Source organism: Tupaia chinensis, unplaced genomic scaffold (assembly GCF_000334495.1).
Source record: "Tupaia chinensis unplaced genomic scaffold, TupChi_1.0 Scaffold000407_4, whole genome shotgun sequence".
NCBI classification, from domain to species: domain Eukaryota; kingdom Metazoa; phylum Chordata; class Mammalia; order Scandentia; family Tupaiidae; genus Tupaia; species Tupaia belangeri.
The window spans coordinates 2,449,282-2,475,169 of NW_006159912.1; the positions used below are offsets into that span (position 1 = coordinate 2,449,282).

The 25,888-nt window shown below is 39.2% G+C and overlaps 1 protein-coding gene and 1 pseudogene across 1 annotated transcript in view; one reads left to right on the forward strand and one right to left on the reverse strand.

Annotated features, from left to right (window-relative positions):
- Nucleotides 1–25,888, reverse strand: part of TAF15 (TATA-box binding protein associated factor 15) — a 51,164-nt gene that overhangs the window by 24,987 nt on the left and 289 nt on the right. The window contains exons 2-10 of the mRNA XM_027774151.1: nt 25,436–25,526; nt 25,321–25,354; nt 23,760–23,885; nt 13,214–13,253; nt 11,546–11,597; nt 11,375–11,459; nt 11,189–11,291; nt 5,412–5,605; nt 3,288–3,408 (exon numbers count right to left, since the gene is read on the reverse strand). Of these exons, the coding sequence (XP_027629952.1) occupies nt 3,288–3,408; nt 5,412–5,605; nt 11,189–11,291; nt 11,375–11,459; nt 11,546–11,597; nt 13,214–13,253; nt 23,760–23,885; nt 25,321–25,354; nt 25,436–25,526 (846 nt within the window). The remainder of the gene's footprint in view (nt 1–3,287; nt 3,409–5,411; nt 5,606–11,188; nt 11,292–11,374; nt 11,460–11,545; nt 11,598–13,213; nt 13,254–23,759; nt 23,886–25,320; nt 25,355–25,435; nt 25,527–25,888) is intronic.
- On the forward strand, nt 7,617–8,383 carry LOC114008876 (60S ribosomal protein L7a pseudogene; annotated as a pseudogene).

Consider the following 25,888-nt stretch of genomic DNA (forward strand, 5'->3'; position numbering starts at 1 on the left):
GAAAAACGTGGGGGGGGGGGGGGGAGATGGTCATGCTGCCACAATCCCTTATCCTCAGTCTCCTCACAGGATCTTGGGCTAGCACACAGACATGCCCAGAGTGATTTTACTCAAACTGTAGCCAGCCACAAAGGACTCCAATGATGTAACAATTAGCCATCTGCAGGCCCAGAAATATAACCTTGTTTTACTATGATGTTTTTTCAAAGAAAAAAACAAAGTTTCCTTTTGTCCCTATAATCTTCACCTCTCTTCCATATTTAGAAAACAGATAGCTTCCCTGAGTCTAAATTCTTACTCCAGCCAAGCAATCAAACAATCTTATTAGTTTAAAACCATCCCATCTTTTCTACCATACATCCAACCCTCAACCATTAACTATATCCCTTCTTCTATAAATATAAGCCCTACTAAGCCAGATAGTTTTCAAATATCCTCCAAGACACAATACTTTCAACCTTGTTATTTTTAAGCAAGACAATTATAAACACAAATGGGAGTGCTGATGAAGACTAATGAAAAATGTTTGGATACTTCTAATATCTAAATGAAAACCAAGTGTGGGGAAAAAAAATCTTGAAACTGGGCATTTATATTCAAATTCAAAATGCTTTACCCCAGTGAATAAGCTCAAGAAAAAAAATCCTGAATAAGATGTTGTGATGTTTAGTTTTTCTTTAGTTTTTTTTTTCCATATACCAAAGCACATGAACATTATGTGAACTTCCAGTTTCAGTACCCTTAAGTGAAGGTGTACTAGAACACAACCATTTCATTTATTGAGTCGTAAGAAAGAAAAGTCACGACACATTTTTGCATAGAAAAATATGCCTTGACTTTTCCAACGACCCAATATATATTATTTATAGCTACTTTGGTACTCCAAGAGAAGGGTTGAATTCAAGTTTCAACAGAAACCATGTGGCCTGCGATGCCTAAAATACTTGCAATCTGGTTTCTCAATTCAATATTGAGAGTAATAGTCACGTATACAAATTTCTAAAACAGTTCTCTTATAAACATCCCATTTATTATTGGTTGACAGGAACAGTTATTGGTTGCAGACCTTTCTCTTCCCAATTTTACCCCCACTTAAACCAGATCAACAATATACATTTTGACAAAAGATAAACTGAGGTTCTACTTAAGATTTTTTTAAGGAAGGGTTCTATGGGTAAACAAAAGTTTGAAATTCAAAAATGTAGTTAATGAATAATATCTGGGCCACTCACTTTACAGAAATATATGGCCCAAAGAAATTACTAAAGTGCTTAAAAACCGAATCTCAAGGTTAGTGAAGGTACAGGTACTCCTTTTATCAGAAGTTCATTCAAAGTCCTTTTCAATCCTCTTGTGAGTCACCTCTCTTAGATGAAAATATATTTATACCAAAAAAAAAAAAAAAAAATTATTCCTATCCTTTCTCTATCCTCCTCTTCCTAAAAAGTAGGATTTCATCATTCTCAAATACTGTTATTAGTTTAATAAATAACCCTTCAGAATTAAACTTCCTTATGAAGAAAATTAAAGCCGTGAAGTACTACAAAATATACAGCATTAAAAGGTAACCAATTATCTAAAACATATTAACTGAAAATTCAATCATATCTTGTTTGGGATTCTATTTTAGGTAGGAGGGAGGATATTAGGTAAAGTACCATGTCACTTTGAATTGTTCATTTATATCCACATGATGACAGACTGCTCATTTCAATAAGAGGCATGAAATATATTTACCTTGGTAAACTGACTTTGGTTATTAATCAAAAGACTTGATGTCCAAGTCTTACAAATTTTTTCAAATATGTTTAAACTTTAGGGGGCCAGCAGGTGGCATAATGGTTAAAGCGCTAGACTCCCATACGGCCAACCATGGTTCAAGTCTTGGACCTGGCAGCATGTTTTCTTGCTTTCCCTCTCTCTGCCTTTCTAAGGTCAAAGTAACAATATTAATAATAATAAATAAAATAATTATTGTAAAATATAAACAAAATAAAATAAACTTTAGTTTTCCATAATATCAAAGCACCGTATGCTAAAAATAGAGAAATATAATTTAGTGAAATCCATTGTAAAATATAAACAAAATAAAATAAACTTTAGTTTTCCATAATATCAAAGCACCGTATGCTAAAAATAGAGAAATATAATTTAGTGAAATCCAGTTCCTAACTCACTACAAGGAATAACAGTTTGTATGTAACTGTTTTCTCAGGTTATCTCAGAGAACAGACAGTTCCTAAGGAGCAAAAGAGTAAACTAGTACTGATAAATCACTGAGTATCAGTAACGGGCCACCAATAATTCCAATTCCCAGGGAACATAAATTATCTTTAAGCCCATGAATTTGACACTAAAAGCTTTGCAATCTGCACATCTCATCTGAGGACAGATGTCAACTTACTTTTTCATTCTTGCTTTTAAAGCTAAAGTGCTAAATTTAAAGATATATTTAAAAGTAATGTTGGGGACCAACAAGTGGCATGGTGATTAAGGTGCTGGACATTCCCACATGGCTGACCATGGTTTGAGTCCCGGACCAGGTGGCTTGCTTTCTCATTTCCTCTCTCTCTCTCTCTCTCTCTCTCTCTGGTCAAATTAAAAAAACCCCCCCCCCTGGTAAAAAAAAAAAAAAAAAAAAAAAAAAAGTAATTTTAAAACCACTTTTCATAACATATGCTGTAAGTACGTATCAAAACTGAGTATTACTAGTAATGGGGAAAAGAAAAGCTGAATTAAAAAGTCATTCCTTTTATCACAGCTTAGTCTAGATAAAATACCCAATGGTATATGACATTATATCAACTATTTCAATAATTACTTAGAAGGGATAAAACAATTTAAGTATATTAAATCTTTCTTTTATTTGCAAATCTCACCTTTCTACTCTGCTACTGCCTCATAAAACGTTCCCTTCCCAAGGGGATTTAAGATTAAGGAAAAATATCCTCTCTGCCCTCCAATCCAGAATTAACTTACCTTTTATTTTTACATACAAAAAACACTTAAACTTCTCAGAGTCCTTTTTTAAAGGAGCATAGATTCTAGCTCTAACAGGAAAAATGGTCAAATAGTTTAACTGCTACCAAAATAGGGGGCTTTTCTCTACTGGTGTTAAACATATAATACATAAACTAACTGCTAACATAGCTTGTTCTAACATAATTTCTGTAAGATCTTAAGCCTGAAAATAAATTTTAAATCTCTTAACTAAATTAAATGCTAGAATTGAACCAACTAATGGCAAAAAATAAAAGAAACATAAACATCTGTATCTAAGTACTTACCTTGATCCTGTCATAGGACCTCTTCCATCCTTGTCATATCCCCCACGCCCTCTACCTCCTCCCTGTGACCCGCCATATCCTCTATTATCTTCTCCATACCTACTCACATCACGACGGTCATCTATAAAAATAAAAACATTAATACATAAACAAATAACCATTCTTATTTATTAAAAAAGTTTCATATAACAATCTTAAATTGTTCTTTAGGTCACATTAATTATGTCTTTTGGAAATGGCACAGAACTCAAACACAAGTCATTATAAAACTTTCTGAAATTAAATGAGAATTATTGGGTCATTGGCAAAGTCCTGACATTTTTCCTATGTTTTTCTTTGCAAAAACATGTCACAACTTTTCAAATAACCTAATATATCTGTATCAAATTCCATTCTGTTAAAAAGTTAAAAGACAGCAAATTAAGAATACAAAATACGTGAGTTAATACATCTTAGGTACAAAAACTCTAGTAACTTAAATAGAATCAAAACTTTAACCACAGCAGTTACTGCTTTCTTCACTTAAAAACCATTTAACTGCTTTCTTCACTTAAAAACCATTTAACTGCTTTCTTCACTTAAAAACCATTTAAATGCAGATCAAGCAGAAACATGAAATAATTAGAATTTCTACCTATGGGGGAAAAGTGAATTGTAAAACTATTTTGAAATTCATTTTTCAAGTTATTTAGTGAATGAGCTGCCATTTACATTCACACATATATACCCTTTCAATTACTCAGCAAATGTTTACTGAGCACTTACTATGAGCCAAGCCCTAGACAAGGCATTGAATACACAAATATAAATAACACAAGACTTTGCCCTTGAAGCTCATTCATGGCATGGACAGATTCCTAAGAATCAGTGATATATACAAAGCACTATGAAAAACAAGAGGAAATAGTGACTGGTCCTTATCAGATGAGGTTAGAGAATAATATAGAATAATCTCCCAAATCAAGTACACCACCATTAGATTATCAACATTTAATAAGACAACAAAGAAAATTCATGTAATCAGCCAAAAAGTCATGTGAAGTCCAGCTAAGTGGCACTGTGGTTAAGGCAGCAGGATCCCACATGTCCAGCAGCAGTTGGAGCCCCAGACCCAGCAGCTTGAAAAACACAAGCAAGGGGCCAGCAGGTGGCATAATGGTTATGGCACTAGACTCCCATGGCCAACTGCGCTTCCAGTCCCAAACCCTGCAGCTTGAAAACCAAGCCAGGTGCATGTTTGTAGGTGCCCAAAGTCCCAGAAAAATTGAAAAGAAGGGACTGCAGCATGGCTTAAGGGTTAATTTCTCATTTTCCTTCTCTTCTATGGCATGGTCATCCCCCTCCAGGGGGATGCCTTCTCTCTCTCTCACTCCCTAGGGGGATGCTCACTCGTAGGCTCTCTCTCTCTCTCCAGGACATACCCTATAGCAAAACTCAAAAGAAAAGTTACTAACCATTTGGGGGGGGTCTCCAAAATGTTCAGAAATGTAAATGTAATAAAGTAGCTTTGATAGCTTTGGGAGGTAACACATGTTCAAGATCGCCCCATATTTTCACAAGTGAAAACCTGTTGTGTCTTTTGGGACCAGCAGGTGGAGTGGTGGTTAAGGCGCTGGACATTCCCACATGGCCAACTGGGGTTCTAATCCTGGACCTGGTGGCTTGCTTTCTTACTTCCTCTCTCTCTCACTCTCACCCTCTATCTCTCTCTGGTCAAATTAAAAAGTGAATGAATGGGACAAGCAGTTGGCGTAATGGCTGTATCGCTGGACTCCCACGTAGTCGACCGCGGTCTGTGTCCCGGACCCAGTGGCTTAAAACTCACACCGGGCGCGTGTGCATGCATGCCCAAGATCCCGAGAGGAGAACAGAGGAGAAGGGATTGCGGCGTGGCCATCCCCCCTGGGGGGGTGATTTCTCGCTTTCTGTCTGTCTGTCTGTCTGGTGAGCGCACGCGCCCTATAGCAAAAAAAAAACCTCTCCCCCCAAAAAAAGTAAATGAATGAATAAATAAATAATAAAAATATTTAAAAAAAACCCTGTCATGTCTTTTAATTCAAAATTCAACAATTAATTAATTCAGTGAGGAAAAGAAGAAAAATAATAAAAGTCAATATATCTTACCTTGTGTGTGGTGGCTGTAATTTTCCCTTTGTGAATGATAAGACTGCTGGTTTTGATTATAGGAATCATGTTGCTGATCATAATTTGACTGTTCATCATATGAGCCTTGATGTTGATCATAGCCTGACTGTTGATCATATGAATCTTGTTGACCATAGTCTGATTGGTCATACGAAGGCGCTCTTCCACCTTGACTAAACAGAAATCGAGAACTTGAGAGATTTTACAGGATGAGTATGTTAACGTTACCAAGTTGATTAAGCTGAAAAGGCAAGTCCAAACCATATGCATTAAAATACTACTTTCTCATGGTATTTATTTACCTCTTCTATCTACAAAGTCTCCTTACCACCAATGGAATGCCCTTCCAAATACAATTTCATTATCACTGAAGAGGTGCCACATTGTAAGAAAAACTAGGGAGGACAGCAGGTGGAGTGGTGGTTAAGGCACTAGACTCCCACATGGCCAACCACAGTGTCTGAGACCTAGCTGCTTGCTTTCTCACTTTCCTTCTCTCACTCTCTGTCCCTCTCTGGTCAAATTAAAAAAAAAAAAAAAAAAAAAAAAAAAAACCTAGGGCCAGCGGGAGGCATGGTGGTTAAGGTAGTTGGATCTCACATAGCTGGCTGTATGGTTCAAGTCCCAGACCCAGTGGCTTGAAAAACATATGGATACATGGATGTGCACACTCAAAATTCTGATAGAAAGGAGAAGGGGTTACAGCATGGTCATTCTCTCTGGGGGATAGGTGACTTCTCACTTTTTGTCTCCCTTCCTCTTTCTCCCACCAGCAAGCACACATGACCTATAACAAAACTTTTTAAAAATGCAAAACAAACAAACAAAAAAAAAAACTGTATACACCTTAAAAATGGTAGTAAAGCAAGAGATAACTCAAAAAAAAAATTTTACGGGAGATTTTTGTTATAGGGCTCGTGCGCTCACCAGAGAAACAGAAAGCCAGAGATACAGAAAGCGAGAAATCACCCCCCCGGGGGACTGCCATGCCACAATCCATTCTCTCAGGATTTTGGACATGTATGCACACATGCCCAGCATGAGTTTTAAGCCACCAGGCCCAAGACTTGAACCACAATAGACTATGTGGGAGTTCAGCGACACAACCATTATGCCATCTGATGGTCCCATGGAATGATTATAATTTTAACTATCTCCTTTCATTAAAATAAAAATGCTACAACAGTGACGTCTGATTATTTAATAAACATACCACTGCCATGAGTCCCGAGTCTTTTAATGGTCCAAAAGTCTCTATCATTTACTTTTTAAAAATAATTTTTTTTCTTTTTTAAAGTTTGGCCTGGGAGAGACAGAGAGAGAAAGAGGGAGAAAATAAGAAAACAATTGGCCAGGTCCAGGACTGGAACCATGGTCTACCATATCGGAGTCTAGCACTTTAACCACCATGCCACCTGCCGGCCCTCTATCATTTACTTTTAAATAAATTCATCTCTTAAAATATCATTAATCGCCACCCTGCTGGCACAGTGATTAAGATACTAGACTCCCACACAGCAGACTGTGGTTTGAGTGCCAGACCTAGCAGCTTGAAATTCACACCAGGCATAATTGTATGTATGTCCAAAGTCCCAAGAGGTGAATGGAGAAGGGACTGCAGTGTGGTCAACCCTTCTGGGGGATGATTTTTCAGTCTTTCTGTTTCTCTGGAGAGCGTACACATCCTATAGCAAAAATCTCCCTTTAAAAAAAAAAAAAAAGTTGAACATCATCAGTCACGGCCAATGGTGATTCAAGTGTCAGACTTGGCAGCTTGCTCTTTTTCTGTCACTCTCTCTTTTTCTCTCTCTCATGAGCACACATGCCCTATAGCAAATCAATAGCAATAATTTTTTTTCTTCAGAGAGATTTTTACTGTAGGGCACGTGAGCTCACCAAAGAGACAAAAAGCGAAAAATCACCCCCCAGTGGGGTTGGCAACACCACAATTCCTTTTCTTCTGTTCTCCTCTTAGGATTTTGGGCACTCATGCACACACACCTGGCGTGCATTTTAAGCTGCCAGGTCCGAGACTTGAACCATGGTCGACTACATGGGAGTATAGTAACATAACCACTACGCCATCCACTGGTCCCAAAATTAAGTAATTCTTTAAAATATACTTATATTGTTAAAACTATTCTCTTAGAATTATTCTTAGAACCGCTCCTACAGTAACACATAATGCCAAGGGGCAAGAAGGACAAGGGGAAGATGGCTCCAGACCCTGCTGCCATGAAGCAGGAGGCTAAGAAGGTGGTCAATCCCGTTTGAGAAAAGCTCTAAGAATTTTGACATAGGACAGGACATTCAGCCCAAAAAGGACCTCACCCACTTCATCGAATGGCCCTGCTAAATCCAGCTGCAGCAGCAGAGAGCCATCCTCTACAAGCGGCTCAAAGTGCATCCTGTGATTAACCAGTTCACCCAGGCCCTGGACTGTGAGACAGTTACTCGGCTGCTTAAGCTGGCCCACAAGTACAGATCAGAGACAAAGCAGGAGAAGCAGCAGTAGCTGCTGGCCTGGGCTAAGAAGGCCCCTGGCAAAGGGGATGCCCCACCAAGAGGTCACCGGTTCCCCGGGCAGGGGTCAATACTGTTACCACCTTGGTGGAGAACAAGGCTCCACTGGTGGTGACTGCACATGATGTGGACCTCATCAAGCTGGTTGTTGTCCTGTGTGCCCTGTGTTGGAAGATGGGGGTTCCCTACTACATTATCAAGGGGAAAACCAGGTTGGGACGCCTGGTCCACAGGAAAAACCTGTACACCGTTGCCTTCACATAAATTAACTCGGAGGACAAAGGCACCCTGACAAAGGACCAATTACAATGACAGACAAAATGAGATCCACCGCCACTGGGGAGGCAATGTCCTGGGCCTGAAATCATGCCTCACAAAGCTGGAAAAGGCAAAAGATAAAGAAAAAGCTCGCCACCAAACTGGGCTAAGTGTACGCTGTTGAGTTTTCTGTACATAAAAATAACAAAACACTCTCCTTTGGCAAAAAAAATATTAATAATAATTATTATTAGAACCCACAGTACATTCTCCCAAACATCTCCAATGATAGTAAATTTTAGAAAACGGTAATAAATGACTCAAAATATGTATATTTTTTTAATTATTTTATTATTATTATTTCTAATATCTCTAGATAAATTTTTCTGAAATATTTGTGTGTGGATCCAACTTTCTTTTTTTTAAAAGAATTATTTTACTTAACTTTATTTATTATTATTATCATTATTATTTTCCAGTTTGATCAGAGAGAGACACAGAGAGAGAGAGAGGAAGTGAGAAAACGAGAAAGCAAGATGCCAGGTCCGAGACACGAACCATTGTTGGCCATGTGGGAGTCCAGCGCCTTTAACTACCATGCCACCTGCCGGCCCCTCAAAATATATTTTAAGTCCTTTGAGTAAGAGGAAGGAAGTTGCTTTGTGATGACATTTTTTATCTGAGAAAGTCTATCAAGTAATAAGACCGCTGTTTTATTATTATTTCTGGCAATTCAAAAGGAAAACTCTAATTATACTCTGAGCTATATAACTGTATTAATTACCTGCTCTGAGGGTGGGAACAGTAAACGGCAATGCATGTCTGGATTTTGAGTTCTGATAGGTTTACTTTAAAAAAAGGAGTGGGGAGGGGGACAAAAAAAGGTCTCAATAGTCACAACTTACTCTGCATCAGAGGATCAAAATGATATAATAAAGATCAGTAGGTCACCCTCCCTACCCAAAGTACAACACGAACACAGTACAAACTGATACACTTCAATTTAAAATGGTTGTCAAACTAAATTTAACATTTCTCTTCAGCCTACACTCACATGCCATTCTAAAAATATACCCTTTATATAAATCTCCTTAATTGAAAACTACTAACCAAATGTCTTCAAGAATTATTCCTTCTAATGTAGCACGTTTTCTGGACATTATTCTCTATATCTATACTGTACTTTGCACTTTTCCAAGCATTCTCATACCTGTAAGGCTGATAATCTGACTTCATAAATCTTTCCCCAATGCTTTTATTTAACTGAATGGCACTTAAAATAATTTTCTTTGCTGCAGAGAAAAAAAACACTAGAGACCTGTTTCTGTTCCATATTTCAGTTGTGTAATTTGATAGACTATACAATCTTGATTTTTCTTTACCTCTTAAAATGGGAATAATTACTGACACTATCTTACAGTAACATCTAAAGATCTATTACATTAGGGAATGCAAAAGCATTTCACAAAGTGTAAAGCACAATAAAAAAAAGTTGCTATTATTAAAAATTAGTAAGTAAATGCTCTTCAAATATGAAAATAAAAACTACAAAACCTGCAAATTTACTGGCAAGTATTCACCTGCCTACATTGCCAAATAAAATATATATTTTGGGGGGAGAGGGGAGAGGTTTTTGCTATAGGGTACATGCACTCACCAGAGACAGAAAGCGAGAAATAATCCCCTGGGGGATAGCCATGCCGCAATCCCTTCTCCTCCATTCTCCTCTCAGGATATTGGGCACGCACACACACACACTCAGCTTGAGTTTAAGCCACCGAGTCTGGGACTCAAACCGCAGTAGACTACATGGGAGTCCAATGACATAGCCATTATGCCAACTGCTAGTCCCGAATAAAACATATTTTAGGGTACTTAATATATGTGGATAAATTTTGGTACTCTTAAAAATTAGTATTTCTGGGACAAGCAGATGGCATAGTGGTCACATCCTGGACTCTCACATGGTAGACCACAGTTCAAGTCACAGATCTGGTGACTTGAAAATCACACCAGGAACATGTGCGTGCATGCCCAAGATCCAAGGAGGGGAATAGAGAAGGGACTGTGGCATGGCCATCCCCCTGGGAAGTGATTTCTCACTTTCCCTCTCATGTGTGTCTTTCCCACAAGCACACAGGCCCTCAGGCAAAAGTTTCTCCAAAAATATTTAGTATTTCTGTCTCAGAGAAGATAGTATTCAGGGCCAGTCAAGAATGGAGGAGAAGGGATTGTAGCATAGTGAGAAGGGGTGCTTTCTCACTTTCCCTCTCACTGTCTCTCTCAGGCGAGTGCAAAGGCAAATTTAAAACAACAACAGCAGCAATAGAAAAGGTAATATTCAAATTGCTCAAAAATAAATAGAAATAAAAAGGTTAAAAAGGTAGGCATTGAGAAATCTTGTTTTATAGAAAAATTTTCATTTAATCTTTGCTATAAAGCAAAGTGCCAAACTTATAACATTTAAAACCAAATACATTTGTTTACATCTGAACAATGATTTTACAAATAACACATTTTAAGAATCAAATCAAATGGCAATACTATTTCCTCTTTCTCCATAATATGAAAGTGTTATATCCATACTCCACCAAAACTTTTCTTTCTTTTCATAAATATTTTTGCTACAGGGTACATGTACTCACTAGGACAGACAAAGAAAAGAAACAAGAAATCACCCACTGAGGGATGGTGACACCTCGATCCCTTCTCATCCATTTCCCTTTTGGGATTTTGGGCACATATGTACACGTGCTCAGCTTGAGTTTCAAGCCACCAGGTCCAGGTCTTGAACCACAATTGGCCATGTAGGGTCTAGCACCTTAACCACTACACCACCTGCTGGCCCTGCCAAAACTTTTCTTAAAAAAAAAAAAAGTCTAAAGCTCTATCTAATTTTGCTAGTGAGATCTGTTTAATACCTTGTGTTATTTCCACAGCCCAATACAATCCCAGTTCTTTAATTCTTTCCTTACCCTCCTGATGATTCCGTGCTCTGTTGTCCCTGGTTATTATATGACTGCTGGCCATAAGAGCTCTGTTTTTGATTCTCATAACCACCATAAGACTGTGAATAACCTAAAGATTGGATACGTATACCATTTAGTGAAGGCTCCCATTTTGAAATCTTTAAAATAGCAAATTTAACAGACCAGTCTAACCTGATTGGTTTTGTCCATAACTGGAGTAACCGCCATAGTTCTGTCCATAAGACGAATCAGTTGTTTGCCCATAGCCCGAATAGCTCTGAAATTCAGGTAGAAAGCCAAGGTTTATCACCTACTTAAAACAAAATAACTATTTATAAGAAAATAATTTGTACTCCAACCTACTTGTGTTGCTTGTCCATAGCCTTGGTTGCTTTGATTCCCATAGGAAGAATAACTGTAAAAGACAAATTCAATACTTGAAAGAAATGTGCTAATTTAAAAAGTTAAATGAAGAACCCTGCCTCAATTTTCAACATTCAAATCAAATTCAAGTTTTTTCCTTGAGAAACTGTTAAACTATCTCTAGGTAAAAGGGAAACAAAAACTAAATGGCAAGAACCATGTCTGAAGCAAAAACATGACGTTTTTAAGCTGGCACTTCACTCACTACAGCTACATCTTAGCTACGTTTTGATAGATTAATTGCTTAAAGCCATTTGCCTTAGTTAGATGTCTTTAACTTCCTAGAAAAGGTACAGTGTAGCAATCAAAGTCCAGTTTAAATGCCTCAGCAATTAGAGGCATATATATCTCCTAAGTACCATCATAGAATGAAATTATATTATATCCCCAGTGTTGTAGGAAAGACTGGCACACAGTTCAATGAAGACTTGCTGACCAAGTATTTATTCATTAGTAAATTTACCTCTCTAGGACTTGAAAGTTCTTTAACTGTATAGCATGCAAGCTCTAACAAGTCAGAAACAAACTTCCTCAATGTGACCTCCTAATATCCAGAGAAAAAATAAAGCACTTACAAAAAACACACCTTTTTATTTTTTAGAGCTTTCAATTTTAGAGAACTCTTAAACTGTAAAAAATGTATTTCCCTGAATAAGCATTTACTAGATGCCTACCGGGATATAAGCACTACCTTAAGAGAAAAAGTCAAATCAGCTTTGTTTTCAAGAAGCTTAAAATTTGATGACAGTGAATATAGGAGTTTCTATCCTGAATATCTCACACTAAGCTGCAAAACATTTATAGTGTTACATTGAAGGCCATTATTTCTGGTACGTAAGAGAAGTCTACTACATGTACATACTCACATAAAAATAGGCCTTTCTTTTTATGATAAGTGTGGGAAGGACTCCAAAAAATACTAAACACATCTATTATAATGCTTCAAGAAAATCTGCCCTGAAAAAAACACATTAGCATATTTCGTACCATCAAAATAAAAAATCTTTTTCTCAGAACCTGTTATAGTTCAACTGCTTAAAACCTTTTAATAATTTCTTCTAAGAAACTTCCTGAAGAAAAACATCTTTACAATATCAACAGATCTGTTTTAATGCCTAGTTGATATCTATACTTAAGAATGTGGGCAGACTTCAAAAAAAATACAAAGCACTGGGACCAGCAGTTGGCATAATGGCTTTGTTGCTGGACTCCCATGTAGTCAACCACAGTTCAAGTCCTGGACCCAGTGGCTTAAACTCACGCCAGGCACGTGTGCATACGTGCCCAAGATCCCAAGAGGAGAATGGAGAAGAGACTGCAGCATAGCCATACCCCCTGGGGGGTGATTTCTCACTTTCTATCTCCCTGCCTCTCCGTCTTTAGAGGGCACACACACCCTACAGCAAAAACCTCTCCTCAAAAAAAAAAAAAAAAAACACACACACACAAAGTACTTATTTAAACAGGCCACCTCTTTCCCCTGTGACAGGTTAATACTTAATTATCTTATGACATCCAGACACAAGTCTCAATATAGAAGCCTGATTACATTCATCCCTTTTCTTCATTCTATCCTTTCATACTATTAAAATGTTACGTATACTTTACCTTTGCTGCTCACCCCCAGACTGACCGTAACTTCCAGAATCTAAAACACATAAAAAAATTTTTAAATCATATATAAAATTGTATTTCCCTCAAAGGCTGATTTTAGCTCATGTAAATGAAATGTGGTCAGAAAATGCCAAAACTAACTGGAGAAAGAAAAACTAGAAGTTAAGTACTGTGCAAGAAAAATATCTTTACAAATAGTTACTTGCTTCTTACAATAACTACATCTTTGAAAACTACTACTACACAAACGTGTGCTAATGATCACAAGAATCAAGTGAACAAATGTGAAACAATGAATATCCATCCATCAAAAACTCAAGGGTTGAGTTTTATTACTATAAATACAGAAAGACATCTGTTGAACTAATCAAGCCCCAAAAGGGAAAAGACATACACTCTGACAAGATAAATTCCCTAGATGACATTTACTTGTATATCCTCACCACTCCAAACATATCCTCTATACTGGATTCCTGTGGCTGTCAGCACCAACAAAAGGGTTCCCAAAGACTTACTAAATGGAGCTTAGCTACTGGATTAATTCTTTTTAATTCTGACAAGGTTTTGGGGACACAGTCAATTGTTATAACAAGTCAGCAATACGTGCTTTTACTATTCATCTTAACAATAAAAACTGCCAAGGAAGACATGAATTGAGAAATATGTCCACAAAGAAAGGAAGGAAAGAAGGAAGAAAAATAATCTGGTCTATGAACTTTTCTCAGCTTTTCAAAATGCTAGTCATCTCAGCCAGCCTCTTAGCCTAATAATTAAAGGTGCTGGGTATGAATCCTGCCCTTGGAGGCTCGAAAAACACACTGGGCATATGTGTATGTTTGCCCCAAATCCTGAAAGGATAGAGAAAATGGAGAAGGGATTACAGTGTAACCACACCCCCACTAAGGGGTGCTTTCTCTCTCTCCCAGTCTCTGCCAAAGGTACAAGCCCTCTGCCCCTCCCCCCAAAAAAAACAGGCCAGTCATATAAAAAATTGTTCAAGAGGTTTACCTAGCCTTTAGGCTTCAACACTAAGTCAAACGAACAACCTACATTTATTTGTGATGATTAAAAGCAACTTTACATAAAATATTCTTGTAATTGTTAAAAAAAAAAAAACTCCACATCTCAAACTGCTGACCATTAGCCTCAACCTCACTCCATATGAAACAAAATCATTTATGTCAAACAGTTCTGAAACCCACCAAAAATCAAGCAAGAGTAGTAATATTTTCCATTCAATTTATATAAAGCTACAATATTAAAACATTGCCCCCATTTGTATTTAACGTCAAATTTTCCACTTGTCTTTCCACTTAGAAGGTTTTTCTTCATCTTTTAATTTTAAAAACATTAAATATAAGGGACTAGCTGGTGGTACAATGGTCAATGCAGCCAGATCTCACTGTACTACTAAATCCAAGATATGGCAGCTTGCGAAACACACCAGGTACATGTGCGTATATGCCTAAAATCCTAAGAGGAGAATGGAGAAGGGACTGCTGTGTGGTCATCTCTCCTGAGTCCTTTCTCTTTTGTTCATTCTCTCTCTCTGGCAAGTACACACATCCTAAAGCAAAAATAAATAAATAAATAAATATTAAATCCTAACAAACTTTTTCTATGAATGTGGAGAAAACAAGCCTACCTGAAATAAAATTGTACATAAATGCCATGTCAATGATGCAAAAGAAATTAGCTTCACCCAAAATAGAGACTGAAAAGGGTTATGAGGAAAAATTAATAAAACTTAAGACATCTGGGATGTATGAATCCTTAGTTAAATTATATCCCAAGCCATGAACGTAGATAGTTTCTCTCAGTGACAGAGCCTTGTCTAAAATTCCAGCGTATTTCCTTTTAGCTCAGGTAAAACTAAAGTATACAGCACTTGGTCATGGGATTCCTTTTTTTTTTTTTAAGAGAGATTTTTGCTATAGGGCACATGCGCTCACCAGAGAGAGACAGAAAGCAAGACATCACCCCCCAGGTTTGTGGCCATGCCACAATCCCTTCTCCTTCATTCTCCTCTTGGGATTTTGGGCACGCACACAGCGGCATCGAGTTTAAAGCTGCCAGATCCGGGACTTGAACCAGTCAGCCATGTGGGACTCCAGTAACATAACCATTACACCATCTGCTGGCACAATGTGATTCTATCTAAAAAAATATATACTGGTTCGTTGGAAAAGTCATGATGCGTTTTTCTATCCAAAAACACATCATGACTTTTCCAACAACCCAACAGTAAGTATTAAGGTCCTTAACTTTAATATTGTCACTTCAGTCCTTTTAAGCTGTAAATGACTTCTGTAGCTAGTTGACTTTAAAACTCCGATAATAGTGTCAGCAGATGGAGAGGTTAAGGCAGCTGAATCACACACTGGCCAACTGCAGTGAGAACCCCAAACCTACCAGCTTCAAAAACACTCCAGGCACATACCATACCGGGTGCATGTGCACGAGTGCCCAAAATGCAGATAGGAGAATGGAGAGGAAGGACTGCACCATGCCCACCCCTCCCCAGGGGGTGGGGGGTGTTGTTTTATAATTTTCTGTCTCCATCTCTCTGAGTGCACACAACCTATAGCAAAAATTTCAAAAATCGAAGATAAAGAAATAAGCAAACTGACCAATACACGTGGCCATTAATATAAATATCTGAGTGATAAATACAGATTTTTTTTCTTTGAGGGGAGGGTTTTGTTTTGTTTTGTTTTGTTTTTCTTGCTATAGGGCACATGCGCTTGCCAGAGACAGAGAGATAGAAAGCAAGAAATCACCCCCAGCGGGATGGCCACACCGCAATCCCTTCTCCTCTATTCTCCTCTCGGGATCTTGGGCACACACGCACATGTGCCTGGTGTGAGTTTTACGACACCAGGTCCGGGACGCGAACCGTGGTCAACTACATGGGAGTCCAACGACATAGCCATTACGCTAACTGCTGGTCCCCAGATGTTTTGTATTCATCGAAGAAAACCAGGGCCAGGGCTAGGGCCAGTCAAGTGGCAAGGTGGTTACGGCAACTGGATCTCATATAACTATACAGTTATATGAACCCAGTGGCATGAGTAACACACTGGGCACACATGTATGCATGTCCAAAATCTTTTTTTTATTATTACTTAACTTTATTTGCTTATTTATTTATTTATAATTTGATCAGAAAAGGACAGAGAGAGAGAGAGAAAGCAAGCTGCCAGGTCTGGGACTTTAACAGTGGTAGGCCATATGGGAGTCCAGTGCCCTTAACCACCACAGCACCTGCCAGCCCCAGCATGTCCAATATCTTGAGACTGTTGAATGGGTATCCCCAAGTGATTTTTCTTTCTTTCTCCCTTCCCTCCCCAGCCAGCTTATGTGCCCTATAGCAAATAAAAAATTTTTAAAAAAAGAAAAACTAAGGTCGTGACCCAGTAGTTAAGGAAGCCAGATCCTACACAGTCAACTGTGGTTTGATTCCTGGCCTGGCAACTGAAAAACATATCAGGTGTACCTGCCCAAAATCCCAAGAGGATGGAGAATTAGAGAAGGAATTGAAGCATGACCAAACTCCACTGTGGAGTTCTTTCTCCCTTTCTCTCTCACCCTCTCCATCTCTGGCAACCATTCTCTGGCAATTTAAAAAAGAAAAAAAAAAAAAAGCGAGAGACCAAGCGAGCGAGCCAAAGAAAGTTTATAAACATTTTTAAGCTTTCAAACTTCTCATAACAATTACTTGACACTTGAGTCTTGTGACTGGGCCCATGAATTATTGAGAGGTTTTGAATTTCCAAATGTGGAGTGTCTTTTCTAATATTCCATTAGTGAAAAAAGTTATTTTCCTTATTAATTCTTGGTATTCATTAGGATTTGCTGTTTTGTTTTTCTCCACTTAGCACATGACCCTATGTACTTGTAAAAAATTATATTATTTTCGACCAGAGCAGTTGAAAATATATTATTTGTTCATCGGCATGTCTGAAAGATGCTACCCAAAGGAAAAAGTGGTTCTGGAAACAGGTGTAAAGAGGGAGCAGCATTTGAGAGTGATAGTGCTAACAAGAAGGCTCAGAGTCCCAAAGATGTTGGCAAAGCAATAAAGGTCAGACACATTCTATGTAAAAAACACGGCAAAATTATAGAAGCCAAGGAAAAGTGAAAGTCTAGAATGAGATTCAATGAAATGGCTACACAATTTAGTGAAGATAAAAGCCAGGCAAGGAGTTGACTTGGGTTGGATGACCAGAGGGCCCATGGTGGGACCATTTAAAGATGAGCATTTGCCATGCCTGTCAGTAGGATGGATAAGCCTGTGTTTATAGACTCAGCAATTAAGACAAAATCTGGTATCATATTATTATCGTTGAAGGGAGAAAATAAAACTGAAAGAATGGAAAAAAATTACACACTTTCTTTATTATTATCATTTTTTAATATAGGGAATGTGTGCCTGCTCAAGAGAAAAAGAGATAAAGTGAGAAAGCACCCCCTGGGGAAATGGCCATATGGCAATGCCTTCTCCATTCTCCTCTAAGGATTCTGAGCACAACACCCACAAAGATGGTATGTTTTTCAAGCCACCAGGTCTGGGACTGGAATCAGTCAGTCACACGGGAATAGAGCAGCTTTAACTACCATGCCACCAGTTGGCCCAGAATTCTAAGTATTTTCTAAATTTTAAGTGAATTCTATCAGTCTGTAAAATTATGCTCACCAGTTGTATCATTCATATTCTATAATGTATGGTCATACTGTTTACTTGACCTATTACTTACACAGAGAGGTATGTTTTTTCTTTTAAGATTTTATTTAACTTTATTTATTTATTCATTCATTTTAACTTGACTAGAGAAAGACAGAGCGAGAGGGAAAATGAGAAAGCAAGTCATCAGGTCCAGGACTTGAACTGCAGTTGGCCATGTGGGAGTCCAGCGCCATTAACCATCACACCACCTGTTGGCCCCCAAAGAGGTATGTTTTGGGAACCAGCAGTTAGCGTAATGGCTATGTCGCTGGACTCCCACGTAGTCGACCGCGGTTCGCGTCCTGGGCCCGGTGGTTTAAAACTCATGGCGGGTGCGTGTGCGTGCGTGCCCAAGATCCCGAGAGGAGAATGGAGGAGAAAGGATTGCGGCGTGACCATCCCCCCTGGGGGGTGATTTCTCTCTGTCTCTATGTATCTGTCTGGCGAGTGCACGCACCCTGTGGCATAAACCTCTCCAAAAAAAGAAAAGAAAAAAAAAAAAGAGAGGTATGTTTTAAAAACATCCCATTTAACTGTAAGTTTGTCAGTGTCTGGTAACTCCCCCCCAACCCACACACACACACCTGTATTTTAAGGATATAATGCTAGGTGCATAGAAGTACAGATGCATCTTCCCAGGGAAATTCCCTTTTAACATTACATTTAGACTAGTACTAAAAATATCCAAACTGGGAGCTGGCAGGTGGTGTGGGGGTTAAGGCACTGGACTCCCACAGACCTGACCACAGTCTGAGTCCTGGACCTAGCAGCTCACTTTCTCACTTTCCCTTTCTCTCTGTCTCTCTCGGGTCAAATTTAAAATTTATAACAAAATTAAATAAATAATTCTTTACCCTAAAAAATCTAAACTTTGGTAACATTACAAACAAAAAGGGTTGGTGTACCAGTAGATGGCATAATGGTTACGTTGCTGAATTCTCACGTAGACTAAGGCAGTTCGGGTCCCAGACCCAGCTGCTAAGACACACTGGGCATATGTGCATGTGTGCCCAAAATCCCAAGAGGAGAATGGATGAGAAGGGACTATGGCATGGCAATGCACCCCCCAGGGGGTTGATTACTCACTTTGTCTCTCTCTCTGGCAAGCACACACACTCTATAGCAAAACTCTCTCTTTAAAAAAAGAAAAAAGGAGGGTGGTGGTATTTGCCTTGTTAATCTTTTTACATCTTCAAATATTTGTTGTTTCAGGTATATTTTTTCTGAATAGTATATTTCTAGACCATTTTTCCCCAATAGGGATTCTTGTTGTTTGGTTTGTTTTGCTACAAGGTGAGTAAACTCACCAAAGACAGAGACTGGGGCTGACAAGTGGCATGGTGGTTAAGGCAGCTGGACTACCACATGGCTAACAACAGTTCAAGTCCCAGACCTGACCACTTGCTTTCTCACTTTCCTTCTGTCTCTCTCTGATCAGCTTCCAAAAAATAAAAATAATGACAATGAATAAAAGTAAGTAATTCTTTGAAAAAAAAAAAAGACAAGAGACTAAAGGTAAAGTGAGAAAGCATCTCCTTCAGGGGAATGGCCACACCACATTCCTTTCTACATTTCCCTTTCAAGATTTTGGGCGCACACCTGTCTCAAGCCACCATATCCAGGACTTGAACCACATACTTGGTCATGTGAGATCTAGCTCCCTTAACTATCACCAGGACACTGGGTGGCTCAATTATTTGCCCCTTCCCTCTTTTTTTAATTTGCCAGAGGGTACATGGGCTCATCAAGTTGAGAGAAAGTACTCCCTGGGGAATGGTTACTCTGCAATCTTGTCCCTAGGGATTTGGGGCAAATGCACAGTATACACAGTGTGTTTGTTTCCTTCTCAAGCCCCAGGGTCTAGGACTCAAACTGTGCAACCAGTCATATGAATTCAGCTGCCTAACAAGTGGCTGACCCTCCTTTTTCTCATGTTTCCTTCTGCTAGGGGGTTTTCTGCATCCTACTCCTCCTTTCCGGATTTAATATCCTCTAGTAGTTCTTTCAGTTAATAGCCTGAAGTAGTATTCTTAAGTTTTTGAGATACCTGTTTATGATGTTGATTTGGGTAGAAAATTCAAGGGCAATAGTTATTTCTCCTCTAAACTCTGAGGATTTCATTATTTGCAGCTTCTTTAAAAAAAAAGTTTTGTGGAGAGGTTTTTACAACAAGGCGCGTGTGGTCACGCCGCAATCCCTTCTCCTCCATTCTCCTCTCGGGATCTTAGGCATGCACACACACGCACCCTGTGAGTTTAAGCCACCGAGTCCTGGACTTGAACAGCGGTCAGCTACATGGGAGTTCAGCGACATAGCCATTACGCTAACTGCTGGTCCCTCCAGTTTCTTAAAAATTTTAAGCCTGTGGGTCTGGCCAAGTTTCAATGCGGTTATGGCACTGGTCTTCCGCATGGCCAACCGCAGCTCAAGTCCCAGACCTAACGGCCTGTTTTCTTTTCTTCTCACTTTGTCACTCTCTGGTCACATTTAAATAATAATAATAAAATCAAATAACTTTTTTAAAAAGTTTTAAATGTCTTATCAATTTTTAAAATTATTATTTAACTTTTATTTATTTTAATTTAACCAGAGGAGGACAGAGTGAGAGAGAGGAAAAGTAAGAAAGCAAGCCACCAGATCTGGGACCCGACCCATAGTTGGTCATGTGGGAGTCCAACAACCTTAACCACCATGCCACCTACTAGCCCCTGGGTTCTCAATCTTACTGCTTCTACTATCTCTGGTAAGTTTGTGACTGGTAGTTTATTATCTGCAGTTTCACATCAACATATCCAGTGTGAATTTATTTCTATAGCTCACGTTCCAGACTAGTGCTTCTTGATTCTAAACATTACATTTTGCAAAATTCTCAACTATCTTTTTACTGATTTTTTCCTCACCTTAAATGACTTGACTCCTCAACCTATTTCTCATGTTTCTTAATCGTGCATCTTTTTCTCTTTCTGAATCAAATTCTAGTAGATCACACCTATCTTCTACATCTACCTATCCAGAAACAGATCTATCATATTTATAACTTTCTTCTGCTAGGTTTGCTATTCAGTTGACTTGCTTTTTTCAATTCTGAAAGTTATACCTGGTTCATTTTAAAGTACATGTGGTTTTCCATAACATTGCTAATATTAATAATAATACTCAAGAATTGATTCCTTTTGAGTTTTTAATAAGTTAAACATATGGTACTTTTTTGGATTTACCTATTAAGGTTGCTACTCCTAGTTATCATTAACTCTTATTTTGGTGAATTATTTCCTAAAGTTCTGGGGTTTTTTACTGTGAAATCTTTCATCAGGCTCCTTTCTCCTGTGATTCCTTGTGCTCTAAGCTATGAAAGGTTCTTCAAAAAAAAAGGTCTTTCGTTTGTTTTAACCAGGAACACTAAGAATATTACCAGCCAAAAACCTAAACACTCAAATTGTGTGAAGCACAAGTCCCACGTTGCAAATTCTCAGGAAGAACTTCACACTCAACATCCAGTCTTTCTTTTTATCACTTACGCTGCTGGAAAGTTTTTTTCTAGTTCATTCCTTCACTGAAGACACAGTCCTTTGAATCCTGAAGTCCACAATTTGGTTATAGGTCTCACTTCCCACTACCTGGCTCTAATAGTTTCAAGGTTTCATCTCCTGTCCTGACATTAAGTTGGGCAATAAAATCCATGCCTCAGGGGCCAGCAGATGGCGAGGTGGTTAAGGCATTGGACTCCCAAATGGTCAACCACAGTTCAAGTTCCAGACTCAGCAGCTTGAAAAACACACTGGGCCTATATGCCTGCTCAGAATCCTGAGAGAATGGAGAAACGACTGCGGCAAGGCCATTCTCTCTGGAGGGTGATTTCTCACTTTCCCTGTCTCTCTCTCTCTCTGGCAAGCACTTGCAACCTATGGCAAAAACAAACAACAAAAAAACGCATACCTCCAAATGATGAGACCTACACTCTCCTCTTCAGGTTAGCTACCAAGTTATCCCTACCATGCTGGCTTCTACATTTTTGGCAGTGAAGACCTGCTCTTTCTTTTTTGTTAAGTTTTTGCATTTTTTTGTGTTTCCAAAATAGAGGATTTTAACATTGTCTTCGTATTCCATATTGCCAGAGTGAGAAGTATCTTGACTTTGTAATTTTTATATATATAACTGATATAATTTGTGATTTTAAGTTAAAATATGCCAGTTAGTTTGCATTTATAAGTAAACAGTTTTGAATATCAGACTCTGGCATAATATTTACAATTTTGATTTACTGATTACTTAAGGGCTTATATTTTAATAAGTTTTTAAGTCTGCCCTATTAGCTATTAGAAATGGTTGAGTCAATTCAACAGATTAAATTTACAAATAGAGTCTGGAATGTTTAAAAGACTTGTTAATAGCATTAGTTCTTTAGGGAGAGTTTAATCTGTTAAATTTATTAAAACATTCAACAACAATCACGTCAAAAGCATTGTTTTCATACAATATCAAAAGCATTATTTTTACACACATATTATAAAATACAAATAGTATTCTAGTTTTAACTAATGTTAATTTAGAAATAATCATCTTCACACATGAAGCCATACTTATTTTTTTAAAAACTGAAATTAAGGAACCACCAGTTAGCATAATGGCTATGTTGCTGGACTCTCATATAGTCAACCACGGTTGAGTCCCGGACCTGGTGGCTTAAATTCACACTGGGCACATGAGTGTATATGCCCAAGATCCCAAGGGGAGAATGGAGGAGAAAGGACTGTAGCGTGGCCATTCCCCCTGGGGGGTGATTTCTCACTTTCTGTCTCTCTGTCTCTGTCTTTCTGGCAAGCGCACGAGCCCTACAGCAAAAACCTCTTAAAAAAAAAAAAAAACTGGAACCAGCAGTTAGCATAATGGCTATGTCGTTGGACTCCCACGTAGTCGACCGCAGTTCACGTCCCGGACCCGGTGGCTTAAAACTCACACTGGGCGCATGTGCGTGAGTGCCCAAGATCCCGAGAGGAGAATGGAGGAGAAGGGATTGCGGTGTGACCATCCCCCCTGGGGGGTGATTTCTTGACTTCTGTCTCTATGTTTCTCTCTGTCTGGCTGGTGAGCGCACATGAAAAACCCCCCAAAGAAAAAAAAAAAAAACGGAAATTACCAAAGTGACAAATATCAGAGTACCCTGAGAAATTTAAATATCAGTATTAATGGGTAAACCAGTTCATATACTATTACAACACACTAAAATGTCTGAATATTACAAATGGCAAATCCTTAAACTTTACTTATCCAGAAAAACTACTACCCAATTCTAGGTTTGCCAGTGGCAGCTGGTGGTGGTTCAGTCCCACACCACACAACTTAAGTATCCCCAGCAAGCACATGTCCCCAAAATCCCATCATTTTTAAATTTTTTTGAGAGAGACATTTTTTGCTATGGGGCACGTACATTCGCCAGAGAGACAGACAGACAGAAAGCAAGAAATCACTCCCCTGGGGGATGGCCATGCTGCAATCCCTTGCCCTCCATTCTCCTCTCAGAATCTTGGGCATGCACCCACCCATGCCTGGCGTGAGTTTTAAGCTGCTAGGTCCAGGACTCAACCACCTTTAACTGCATGGGAGTCCAGAAACGTAACCATTACACCATCTGCTGGTCCCAGACCAAATTTTTTAAATAAAAAAAAGAAAACCTACCTAGTTCTAGAAAAGTAAGTCATGTCTCATAATAATTATGTTAAAAATCAAGGCAGAGGCATGATGATTAAAGTAGCTGGATCCCACATGGTTGACTATGAAGCTCAAATCCTGAACCCATTGGCTTGAAAAACATACTCAGTGTGCATGCATGCCAAAGTCCCGGGCGAAAACAGAAAAGATGACAGCATGGACATTTCTCCAAAAGTGATTTCTCATTTTCTCTCTTTCCTCTCTTCCCCAGGTGAGTGCAAGTGTCCCATAGCAAACTAAAAAAAAAAAAAAAAAAAAAGTCAAGGCACAGAAAAAAAAAATTTTTTTTTTGGGAGGTTTTTCCTAAAGGGTGCGTGCACTCGCCAGAAAGACAGAGAGAGACATAGAGATAGAAAGCGAGAAATCACCCCCCATGGGGGAATGGTCACGCCACAATCCCTTCTCCTCCATTCTCCTCCTGGGATCTTGGGCACGCACGTGCACGCACACCCGGCATGAGTTCTAAGCCACCGGGTCCAGGACGCGAACCGCGGTGGACTACATGGGAATCCAGCGACACAGCCATTACGCTAACTGCTGGTTCCCAAGGCACAGTAAAATTTTTGATAACCACTATATCCACTGAAACTTAGTATTAAGTCGTTGAGAAAGTCATAACATATTTTTCTATGTTTTTCAGTACAAAAATGCACAATGACTTTCCCAACACCCAACAGAATTTTTTTTAACATTTTATTTAGTTATTTACTTATTTGTTGTGATTTTCAGGCCACCTGGTTCAAGACTCAAACTGCAGCCCTGTAGAAATCCAGTGCCTTAACCACCATGCCACCTGCTGGCTCCTACCCAACAGGATTTAAATTGTTTAAACCATGACTAAACCACCTGCACCCTCCTGAAGGTGTACTTCCATGTCCTTCTATGGAACTATCAGAATGCTTCCCAAATTATGTACTTGGTAAAAGACATACCAATTATCTACTTCAGAATTATTCCTTGTTTGAGCACACTAAGAAATTCAAAAAGGTAAATTCAGTGCAGTTTATAGTCTCTTCTATCAAAGAGACCGTTTCCCCTCAAAAAGGGTGATATTTTGGTTCCTTAATACCGAATTTAATCTAAGAGAAGTCTCTCTCCTGTTTCTTGCTAACTGGACTCTTCTCAGACTACTGCCTCCTTTTGGTCACACACTTCCATCCCCTGAGCTACTGGATTTAAAAAAATAAATAAATAAATAAAACAGGTTGGGCCTTAATAAAAATGTAACATACTCGTGAAAAGCCATAGGCCATATGTCTCCCCCAAACACATGGCTTCAGAAAAGTGATAATCTCTCAATTTGGTTTCTAGCAAGTGGATACCAGGGTCTTCGCAGCAGTCTGTAATGTAACCCAACAAAAAGGACCTCAGTGATCAGTTAGGACTGCTAAATCAAGAGGACAACTATGGTCCAGACTTTTTATCCTGGGTTAGCAGGATACAAACTGGCTGTCCTGAAGAGACTAACGTCTCTTTTTCTTGCCACACAACAGGGAGCCTCAGTCATTTTAACTGCTTCGTGTAAGACTGTTTTTCCTTTGGTCTGTATGCTTAAAGGAAAATGCCTCGTATACTACAGGAGCTTATCAATAATAGATGAGGCTTACTTTCAAGCTCTCTCTTGGGAGAGAGTTGAAGAGAAGAATGGGAGAAAAAGCTCAATTACATGCAAACACCCCCAATTCAAAACCGGGTAATTTCTACAGAGGAAATAATGATAAATACGATTTTGTGTAAGGAAAAGTCCTTTGAAAAGGCTCCCAGAGTGTAAAGGCCCCCACCTGATGAATAGGTGAGTCAGGAGGGCCCAGCTCCACTTCACAGATGGGAAACTGAGGTGCGAGGCGGCGAGATGACTGGCCCAAGGCCTCGCTGAAAGACGTGAGGCGGAGCGGAGAACCAGAGGCACCGATTCTCTCAGGCTGATGCGCTAATCTCGGCTCCCCCCGCCCCTACGATGGCGTAGACGGCCTCCGCCCCCCGATTCACACACACCCTCCCAGTAGAGCGTAAATCTCCTCAGGTTCCAAGGACAGGGTCGAAAAGACAGAGAGTCCGAGGAGCTCCCGCCGCGATTGCAGCCTGGGAGCGTTGGGAGCGTGCGTGCCTCCAGTCCAACATGGCGGCGGCCACCGCCGCCCCCCCACCCCAAGCCTCCCTCAGGGCCGCAGGCTTTCCCTTGGGGCCCTCCGGTGCGCGGGAAGATCGCCCGCCCACGCAAGGCACTTTCTGGC